Source organism: Magnolia sinica, chromosome 2 (genome assembly GCF_029962835.1).
Source record: "Magnolia sinica isolate HGM2019 chromosome 2, MsV1, whole genome shotgun sequence".
In the NCBI taxonomy this organism is placed as follows: domain Eukaryota; kingdom Viridiplantae; phylum Streptophyta; class Magnoliopsida; order Magnoliales; family Magnoliaceae; genus Magnolia; species Magnolia sinica.
Genome location: NC_080574.1, coordinates 27,405,570 through 27,416,718, shown reverse-complemented (window position 1 = coordinate 27,416,718; position 11,149 = coordinate 27,405,570). Strand labels below are relative to the sequence as shown.

The window sequence follows — 11,149 nt, the reverse complement described above, 5'->3', positions numbered from 1 at the left end:
GGATGATTTTCCAATCTCATGGGTTCATGGCCACATAGAGCATAATCCCTTAAATAATTTTCTAAGTTGCTTTGTCACGAATGAAAATGAAGGAAATGAATTGCTTTGGAAGTTAAAAAGCAATAAAAAAATAACTGATAAAAATAAGCTACCTTTATCTAAAAAGTTACTTATTTAAGTTTAATAACCAAACTTATTTAAAAAAAGTAACTTGTTAAGTTTAAAAAGCTACTTATTTAGTAGGATCCAAATGGGCCCTTGGTAAATAGAAATTGTGTATTACAAATCTTGATCTCTAATGTGATCAAGATCTCAAATACAAAATTACTATTAACTAAAAAGAGATAAACTCATTTTTATTTTTACACATCTACCAAACAGAGGAACATAGATACTTAGGATGGGTACAAAATAGTCAAACAGGAGTCCGAATCCCACTAACTGTAATTGTTTTTAATTAAAAAATAAACTTTACTCAGAGAATGACTTGTTTCTAGTCGTTGAGTTGCATAGAGTCAACCTTGTAGGCGAGCCAACTGGACAAGTCGGCCCAAGTCTGAACCGAGTTGTGGTCATCAGCGAGTTTCACGGTGACTCAGCTCGATTTCTCATCAAGTCAAATTGACTCAGCTGAGTTTTGAGTCCAGTGACTGAGTTTAAGAACCATGACATGCACTTTGATCGATTCACATAGGTGGTGAGACCCACAGCCAAGTATCAATTGTAACCAATCAATGTGTTTGAGATGGAAAGTTGTAGTTTGATGGCATCAGAAATTCTATCATACACAAATACACAACTTCAGTTGCTGGATGACTCTAGTTCATTTCGCATTAATCCAGACGTTCTTATGCTTTTTCTGACTGCTGTGCAGGCCATTGGATTCGATATCTTTCCTTATAGCTTTCATACTTCTATCAAATTATCAGTTTTCTGTTCCATTTTTGCCATTAAAATGGCGTTCTGTTCACTTCTCTCTGTAAGAACCTTCATGCATGCCTGATATGCCTCTAGAGCTTTTGCATACAGCTATAAGAAAATTTCATCACAGACGTCAAGCTCGGGCGACTTCCTTGCCCACACATTCCAATCCATCACCAGTTTTGAAATCTCAGAATTCCTAGAATTCCTAAGGAATCTGAATCCAGAAATAACTTTCTGCATTTGCTGCTCTTGCTTCCTGCTGCTTCTGGTAACTAGGCAACAGAACTGTTGGTATCCTTGTAGAAGAGGAACACACTCCTTATGGAAAGACTGGATTGATAGTGAGACCGACACCCAAAACCGAGACTCAGAAACTATTCCCTCAGCCCCCTTTTCTGCGATTTCTTCACTAAAACAAACATTGCTACCCGATGGCTGCAATAATCCGGGTGCCATTGCGCCTGATCAACATGACCAACTACAAACTCCTTCATAGCCTCTTCCAAGAAGCATTCCAGCACAACATCTGCAAAGAGAAATGGGTGTTGAGATCTTTCCTCACACCCAAAAAATTGGAATGAGAAGATTCTTGACGTCAAGCTTTGGTATGATATAATTTACCGTTTCGTAGCTCTCCCGCCAGGAAAATAGTTGTGTGGGCCCCAGAAAGTTGCCGTAGAGTAACCAGGAGATCCGTGACCGCCCCTTCACTGTAGATTACATCGGACCCCAATACTAAAACACAAAATGTTTGTACATTAATTTACACCTATAAACAAGATCTGCAAAGTTCAACCCTAGGCTAACAGAAAAGCAAAGAATTTTGTTGAGTAAAGTCCAGAAGATTGAGATTTTCAATTGAGGATGTCAATAGAATCTTATGATTAGCTATTTATTGATTTTACAAAGACCTACTATTTGAGCCAAATAACTTAAGTTGAAAACATAGTTTAAAAACCAGAAAACGCTCGACTCGATGTTCATTCAGATCAGGTCAACTTGGAGACTTGACCCAACTCAACTTGATATTTAATAGTTATAAATTATTACATTTATAACTATAGAGAATATTTAGAATTGTTAAATTCAATACAAGTACTACAAAATAGGACATTTAACAACGAACTAATGTGTAGCCTGGTGGTAGAGTTGTCACTACCTCCCATGGATGTCTTGAGTTTGATTCTTCCTCCTTAACAGTTTTTCCATTTCTATACAAACTGGTTTTGCAAGCCAAATAATTGGTCTAAGTCACTGTGAGTTGTGTTGAGTCGACCTAGTTTGTGAGTTGATTCGACGAGTTAACAATATGATTTCATGGTTCAGTTTGAATTTGATCTAGCCAAGTTACGATCCACTTCAACTTTGTGAAGGTGGCTAAAATCACATGGATGTACTTCATATTGTTAATTACTTTCTTCTCAGTAATTAATAATGCAATATTCTTGTTTCAAATAAATACCTTTACCAATAATCGTTCTCCACACATGGACTGAAACCTAAATGCAATACAGATATCCCACAAACTCATAGGTAAGAAGAGAGGCTTACCAAAGTCTGGCAAAGGATCAATCAACTCGCAATCTGGCTCATCACCCCACTCGAGCTCAGTCACCATGGCCGAACCACGTGCATTCCCTTCAATGTTGGTTTCAATGTTCTTCTTTAGGAGCTTCAGCCGATCAGGCAGATCAGTCAGAATAACATTAGCCCCCAGAAGAGCTGCAATACAACTGAAAACATACAGAAGAAAAACATCATTCCATGGAAAAAAAAAAAAAAAAATCAATTTCCTGAGGAATCCTCATTCCCAAACAGCCCCAAAATGGTGCTCCATAGATGGAGATGCCACTGGTGGCAAATAAAACACTAGCAGAAAACATGAAATGCTGACATGTTTGTTGTGTGTAGAGTGACACTACACGTTTATTATGAGTGGTTAAGATTTTATTTTATGTTTAAAGAAGCATAAAATGTAGAAAACTGTTATCTGATCTTTCGAATTTAAATTTTTTTAAAAAAAAAAAAAAAAAAAAAACCACTGTATCCTGATTAGTGAAAATGAATAAACAGTTCAAAACTATATAAAAGATCTATGAAACCAACAAATGAAAATAAAAGGTTAGGATAATGTGTCTCCGACACTGTCATTTTCTTTTTCTAAAGAAGTGCCCTTGTTCTTTGACTTGCATGGGTTGTTCCAAGTTTGATAAATCAGTTCTTTTTAGCTTGAAATGGAGGGGCTAAGTTGGGAAGCAGGTATGGCATTTGAGTATGCCAACTGTTGCTTCAGAAACCGAAATTGAAGGTAATAGAATAGGGACAGGCAGCAAATTTTGTAGTCTTTGATCAGTTTCCTGCTTCTTGGTCAGAGTTGTAATGGGCCTGTCAATTGTAATTTTATTTTTCCTGGTTTTGTATTCTTTGGCTTCGGCCTTTTAATAATAAAATGATCGTTGTTTTTTTGAAAAAAACATAGATTGCAGAGAACTGAAAAGACCAAAGACACTTTTCCTCCAATTATATGATGCCAAAATCATGGGACCCGACCAGTAATTTTGACATTGACAGCATGAAATGGCGGTATTTTAAGACTTCATTTAGTATTGTTGCTACTAGAACTGCAGTAACAATTATTCCAAGAGACCAGATACAGTGTGATACAGTAACATTTGGTAAATGGCATTGGTATCAACCCTATGACTCACTAGATTGGGAAATATGTCAATAAACTGAACCAACTGCAAGGCCAGCAGATGTGCCAATGGTTGAAAATTGCAGCAATCTGCATTTTGCCACCATCCAATCTCCAAACCTTTCTCTATACCATTGATTTAAACTTTTCATGGCTGTTTTAAAATGGTCGGTGGATTGGGTAAGTTATGAAATTCCAATCAGTACAATTTCAGGCTACTGGTCATCCAAGAGGTAGTTCACTAATTGAACAGCCCAGATCCAGCGACATAGTGCACCAATCAGCAGCTTGCATCATTGATACCATTTGCTAATAGGTAGTAGACACGCTAGATCCTAAAACTTAAAATAAATAACAGAATTCATGCAACCTCCCTCATTTATGATAGCAATAGAGTCTAGATCAGGAACTAGATAGAAGATCATTAATATGGGGATGGTTTCTATATAGCTAATTTTGTATTAGGTGCATTTGGTTGCAGCAAATATATTGAGAAAACCTCTATAAAAAAAATAAACACTTTCACGATTTTCAGAAGTTGCTCCACATACAGGTTTGGTTTGTAAAAAGTAATTTCATTTTATATTGTAAAAAGCCCCTTCCATGATATTTATGAGAATTAGGTTGTGCTTGGATGTTGAATTAAAAAATTTTCTGAAACTTTTGAAATTGTAATTTTCAATTAAAGCATATTTATATTTTGTGCTATTTTTCTAAAAACAAGCTGTTTCATTGTGTTGACAAAATGACATTTTTTTCTTTTTTATGTACGAAAACTTGTTTGGTTGGATAACAAAGAAAAAGTAGAAACTTGAGGGGTTATTAGTTGATGGATAATAGCTTCCCCTTGCCACAATGTCAATTTTCCAAACCATTGATGGATGCAGACCAGCCATTTTTCAAGCCATTGCTAGGATGGTTAGTATCATCTGATCAAAGAAATTTTGAGAGAGTGGGCAATCAAAGGTGGGTTGCACGTGTTAGACAATTATTAGACCTTTCTTGGTATAATAAATATGGGTCGTCTATTGCCTTTTTTTTTTTCTTTTCTTTTTTTTTTAATACAATGGCTAGGATCATCCGATGGAAGTGCATTTTGCAAGGAATTGGCAATCAAGGGTGGACCGCCAGATCACTGGTCGTACCTTTTCTTCTATAATAATTATGGATCATCCATTTCCTAATCATTGATAGGATCATCAAATGGTTCACCTAACTCACCATGCCATGGATTGAAATATCCGCATTGTATAGACCGATAGGGTGTATCGTATCTATATCAGCTCAATACAATATGCAATATGGGGTCATACAAGCCTTGGATAAAAAATGGGCCGGGCAGCCGATACTGAGCATATCGGCACGGACATGGGACTGATACAGACCGATACAGGCGTAAAGGCTTAAATTTGAAAAAAATTTTAAAAAAAATCCAAATTTTGTTAATTTCTTCCCTTATTTAAAAAAAAAAAAAAAATTTAAACAGTAGAGGAAGCTTAGAAAGTGCCAACCCCAATTAGTCGGAATAAGGCTTAAATGATGATCATGATGATGATGAGGAAGCTTAGAAAGTCATTTTAGACTATATCTAGGCCGATTTTGCAGATCGTTACAAAAGATTTGAGTGAGATTTGACAAATCAAAGCAGAATGGACCATTATGGGAAAAAAAAGGGGGGTAAACCATCTAACGTGTGGGAGCCACCTTTGATTAACCACCCCTCTTGAAATTACTTTGATTAAAAGATACTAACTATCCAAGAATGGCTCAGAAAAACAGCCCATGTTGATTACACTACAAAGATTTATTGATTTTGACCTTACATCTTGTGGGTCTACATTTTGATTGTCCATCCCTCTCAAAGATCAATTTGATAGGATGATTATAGTCATCCTGATCAATGGTTTGAAAATTTCATGTGTCGCAAAGAGGGAGCTATCATCCATCAACTAAACCCTTAATTATGATTTTTTTTTTTTACGCCGGAAGAAGTGAAGTCAGCGATATAAGCCTTGGGAGGAGACAAGGCTCTTGCGCCAGACGAGTTCCCGATCATTTTCTTTCAGACGTTCTAGGAAGTCATTCAGGGTAACGTTATGGATTTCTTTAGTGAATTTCATGATAGAGGTTGTCTTTCAAAAGGTCTTGGGGCATCTTTTATAGCGTTAATTCCTAAAGTCTTGGGTGTGGCATGCTTTAAAGATTTTAGACCGATAAGCTTAATTGGAGGGTCGTACAAGATTTCGGCAAGAGTTATGGCGTCTCGTTTAAAGAAGGTGATAGGGAAGGTAATTTCTGGTAATCAAAGTGCGTTCATTCCAGGTAGACAAATCATTGACAACGCTTTGGTTGCGTATGAATGCCTGGATTCCAGCCATAGATCCAGATCGAAGGGTATTCTATGCAAGCTCGACCTTGAGAAGGCATATGATCATGTGGACTAGGGTTTCCTTCAGTATATGCTATCGCGTATGGGTTTTGGTGAGAAATGGAAAGGGTGGATGGGGGAGTGCGTTGGTTCCGCACACTTCTCTATATTAGTAAATGGATTCGAGGGAGACCTATTGTCTCCTTTTCTCTTCCTCATAGTCAAGGAGGCTTTATCTAGAATGTTGATCAAAGGCCAAGAAGAAGGTATTTTAAACGGCATCAGAGTAAATGGCATGGGCGCTCCGATTTCTCATATTCAGTTTGCGGATGATATGTTGCTATTCAGTGATGCGAGTCAGGAGAAGGTGAGCAATTTGTGTACTACGATCTGTTGTTTTGAGGCAGTCTCTGGTCTGAGAGTTAATATGTCTAATTCCAAGATGTATTGGGTGAATATGAAGGAAGAAGATATCAGGAAATATGCTGAACTTTTTGACTACTCTATAGGTCGTTTCCCGACCTCCTTTGTTGGTCTCCCGTTGTGCATTGGAAAGCCTCCTAAATCTCTATGGGATAAGGTCATAGACAGGTTCGAGAAGTAGCTTACTAGATGGAAATGCAGATATTTATCTCTTGGGGGGCGGCTTAATCAAATCTCCCATTGTACTTCATATCTCTATTTAGGTGCCCGGCTTCAGTTCTGGCTATTCTAGATAAATCTAGATGCAATTTCCTATGGCACGGGAAGGAGGAGAAAAAGAAATTCCACTTAGTAGAATAGGAGTTGTGCAAGCATATTCAATAAGGAGGTGTAGGGATTAAAGACCTCAAGATAATGAATCGGGCCCTCTTAGGGAAGTGGATCTGGAGACTATGGACCAAAAGTGGGAGTCTTTGGAACAAGTTACTCAAAAGCAAGTATGAAAGTTCTAAGGGAGGTTGGTGGACAAAAGACTCATCATCTTATAGGGCTTCGGCCCTCTAGGGGGATGTGCTATCCATGAAAAAGGAGGTTCTCAAAGGCATCGATTTCGACATTGGAAAGGGCGAAAACATTCGATTTTGGGAAGATATTTGGTTGAGAGAAATAGCTTTGAAAGAAGACTTTCCAAACATATTCCGTGTAGCTCCAAATCAAGCCTCATCAGTGGCTAGTTGCTATACAATACTCGGCAGGAAGTTGGTATGGAATTTGGAATGCAGAAGAAATTTACACGACTGAGAGATTGCAGAGTATGTGGCCCTCCTTAATCGAATTTCCAAAAGTGGGCCAGATCAATACAGCGCAGACAGACTAGTTTAGAGGATTGATAAATCCGGTACTTTCTCAGTCAAGTCTCTATATAAATTTATGGGCAGTAATTCCTCCCCCAAAGAAGAACCCATGACAAATCAGATTTGGAGCTATTCGGCCCCTCCTAAGATTGCTTTTTTTGGATGGCTGGTTGGAAAGAAAAAGGTACTCATGGTCAACAATTTGAGAAAAAGGGGGATGACACTAGTTAACGTGTGCCTATGCTGCATGGCAGACAAAGAATCGGTCGATCATCTATTTGTCCACTGTTCCTATATTAACCAAATCTGGCCAGAAATCCTAAGTCCATTCGGAATCAAATGGTCTTTTCCTGACTTGACAGGTCTACTTCTTAAGGCTTGGCACGGTGTCAGTCTAGGCAAGCAAAGGACATGGTTATGGAGAATAGCTCTCCTGGCCGTTTGGTAGTCTGTATGGAAAGAAAGAAACGGGAGATGCTTCAGGGATGTTTCCAATTGGCGGAGCTCTTACTGCGTAAGGTTAAATAGATGATGATAGACTGGGCTTCTAATGTATATAATCTTAAGGGTTGTAATTTTCTTTTTCTTGTAGTTTAGGTGGTTCGATTTCTCAACGGCCCCGCTCTTTCCCTAGTTCCTCTTTCCTTTAATATATATACAATTATCTTTCAAAAAAAAAAAAATTTAATTAAACTTATTCAAACATGTTTTTGTACACACACACACACACACACCCAAAAAAAAAAAAAAAACAAGAATCATTCTGTCAACACAACCAAACAGCTTGATTTTAGAAAGCTAAAATAACACAAAATATAAATATGCAGCAGTTGAAAATTATAATTTCGAATTTTCACAAATTTCTTTATACAACATCCAAATGAAAACTTAACCATAATAATCAGGATTCAATACTAATGTGCCAAAGGGCTTATTACCCGACTAATCCACAGCCGGAGCCCAATTCAACAACCTTCTTCCCGTGAAGAACAAGCATTCTAGAATCAACAGCATGCTCCAAGAACTTCCCCAAAACTACTCCACTATCCCACATCACAGCTCCAGTTACTCCAGGTGTGCTCTGGTAAATGAAAAGACATCATATGCATTGAAATTTTTCATAGCAACAGAACATTCCAAATCACCACAAAGGTTCGTTGAATTTAATTTACATTTACTAGAGAAGCCCATGTTTGAAAAACCTCACTGATAACTTCGAACCTTAGTTAGAAAAACTCTGTATTTTTTAAAATACTCATATAATTGATCTAGTATTTAAAACTCCCTATTTTCAGAAAATCAGAGAAAGAAAAGGAAAAAACTAATCTTTTGGGCAAAAACCGAATTAAAAATGTTTTTTTAACACGTTTGATTCAAAAGAACTTTTGAGCGCAATTTTAAATACAAACATTGGTGGCTGCCATCCATTAGAAGAATTTAGTAGAAGGTGAAAAGTTTTGGCGATTGCCTTCCATTTGTTTTGTATCCCATAGCCAACATTAGGACCAAACCGGCCGGTTTTTGGCCCAAGTATGTAGACAGTGAGGCACTCATCATGAAAGCTCAGATCTGCACAAGCAAGTGGGCCTAGTAAAATGCAAATATTGTGACATGAACTTCTATTTTGCCATTTAACTATGGTCAACTAAGCCGATCATGCTGTGTTTGGATGCACGATTGAATTGAATTGCAATAACTAGCCAATAATGGGAGGACGCAGATTGCCTGGACAAGTATGTGTTTTATCCACCGCCGTCCATCCATTCCGCTAGTTCATTTTAGGGCATGAAACCAAAAATGAGGTAGATCCAAAGCTCAAGTGGACCACACCACAGGAAACAGTGGGGATAATGACACCCACTGATCCCCACTGTTTCCTGTGGTGAGGTAGACGTGAGCTTTGGATCTGCCTCATTTTTCAGCTCATGCACTAAAATGATCCGGCAAAAAGGATGAACGGCGTGGATACATCACGGTGGGCCCCACAGAGTCGGGTCACCACGGACCGGGTATCCAGACAATCTGCGTCTATAATTGGCAGACAAGTGACAAGCGGGCCCCACAGTTCATTAATCCGGACCATTGATCTGCTGCATCCCCCTGCGGATGGACTATGCCTCCAGTATATCCCTGGTAGAACATTCTCAACGACTCGGTTCGTGGACTACAGATAGACGGTTAAGAAGAGAAATGCATTCAACAAAGTGAAGAAAAAAGGGCTCCAATAAGAAACTTTTGCTAGTGGTCCATCCAGATTTGGGCACAACAGACCAATGGTCTGGATTAACGAAACATGGGCCCCACTCGTCAGAACTGAGATATCATTGTCCAACTTAATTCTCCAAACAGATGTCGTCTTCAACTTGAAATGTTAACATAGAACCTTAAAATTGAAGGGGGGGAAGATGATGATGAAGAAGAGGAGCAGTGGATTTTTACCATGGACGATGGAGACTGGGAGATGGTGAGTCGGCGGCCGCAGGCCTCTATGTCGAGTCGCAGAGACGAGTGACGGACGAACGAGTTCTGTTTAGAAAGCGTGGGCTGTTGAATCGCCCACAGCAGCAGGATCTCTTCGGCCGAGTCATTCACGAATCGAACCGGTGGCAGATACGACCCGAAGGTGAGTCGAACCTCCGCTTCCGACTCTCCTTCATCGGCCGACGCTGCCATCTCAAAAAGCATCTCTCTTTGGAGGCGTGCCAAGTGCGGTTTTTAGCACTCACCTCTCGCACGTGGGGACTTTCATACGTGTGCAAGATCCGAGCCGCTCGTCAGGTGCTATTTCCTGTTTAGATACGGTAAAAAAGGGCGCGGAATGGGTACTACCCCCACTAGGACGGAAACGGTTTGGCTACTCCCCCTGGCACCATGATGTATGTGTTTCATCCATTCCGTTAGTATATTTTCACAGATTATTTTAGGGCTTGATCCCAAAAATGAGAGGGATATAAATCTCAGGTGGACCACACCACAGGAAAACAATAGTGATTGGATATCCACCATTAAAATCCTCCTAAGGCCTACTGTACTGTTTATTTGACATCCAATCTGTTGATTAGGTCATACAGACCCAAATATGGGAAAAAATAAAGATTAGCTTAATCTAAAACTTTCATGACTCACAAAAAGATTTTAATGGTTGACGTTCATTCAACACTGTTTCCTGCAATGTGGTGCACTTGAGATCGGGATATACCTAATTTTTGGTCTCGTACCAAAAAATAATATAGAAAAATAGATGGACAGCATGGATGAAACACATACATCATGGTGGAGCCCAAAGAGCACCGACCACCAGCCATTGGCTGGTGGCAGGGAGTAGCCAATCCGTTTCCCACCAGGACCTAGCTAGAGACTGACGATCCTGAAAAGGATCCCTGGGGCATCGTGATGTATATGGTTTATCCATGCCGTCCATCCATTTTCACGTATCATTTTAGGGCATGAGCCGAAAGTAAGGAGATTGAAAGATCAAGTGGACCACACCACTGGAAGCAGTCGGGATTGAATTCATATCTTTCGAAATTTATCCGGGGCACCAAAGTTTTGAATCGAGCTGATATTTACATTTTGCCTTCACATGGGTCTACGTGGTTAGACGGCAAACAAACATGACGCTGAGCCCAGGAAGCCTTGGAATTTTTCAAGGTAAGAATTCAATCACACCGCCATTCTTGTGGCGTGGTTCACTTGAGCCTCCAATCTACCTCTTTCTTGGGCTCATATCCTAAAACGATCTGTAAAAATGGATGGACCACCGCAGGAATTGAGTACCACTCTACCAGGACATAGCTAGAGACTGACAGTCCTGTTAAAGATTTGTGGGCCGATTGTGATGTATATGTTTTATCCACGAGGTCCATCCATCTTGACAAATCATTT

General features: G+C 39.3%; 1 protein-coding gene across 2 annotated transcripts; it reads right to left on the bottom strand.

Moving 5' to 3' along the window:
• Positions 1-737: 737 nt before the first annotated feature.
• Positions 738-9,983, bottom strand: LOC131236799 (uncharacterized). Of its 2 annotated transcripts, none has more exons than XM_058234245.1 (5): positions 9,704-9,983; positions 8,238-8,345; positions 2,476-2,596; positions 1,546-1,659; positions 738-1,450 (listed from the first exon to the last, which is right to left on the bottom strand). In XM_058234245.1, exons 1-5 carry the CDS (start codon positions 9,947-9,949, stop codon positions 1,299-1,301), a joined length of 741 nt encoding a protein of 246 aa, XP_058090228.1. In that variant the 5' UTR covers positions 9,950-9,983; the 3' UTR covers positions 738-1,298. The 2 variants fall into 2 exon arrangements, with proteins under 2 accessions (XP_058090228.1, XP_058090227.1); XM_058234244.1 differs by having other exon boundaries at positions 2,476-2,657; positions 8,203-8,345; positions 9,704-9,976.
• Between the last annotated feature and the right edge of the window lie 1,166 nt (positions 9,984-11,149).

Excerpts from the sequence above, each read along its gene's own strand:
- LOC131236799 (XM_058234244.1), bottom strand. The coding sequence starts at position 9,949 with ATGCTTTTTGAGATGGCAGCGTCGGCCGATGAAGGAGAGTCGGAAGCG. Across the intron at positions 2,658-8,202 it reads TCCGGCTGTGGATTAGTCGG|TTGTATTGCAGCTCTTCTGG; the intron begins GTAATAAGCCCT and ends GTATGTTTTCAG. Across the intron at positions 1,451-1,545 it reads GGCGGGAGAGCTACGAAACG|ATGTTGTGCTGGAATGCTTC; the intron begins GTAAATTATATC and ends TTCTCTTTGCAG.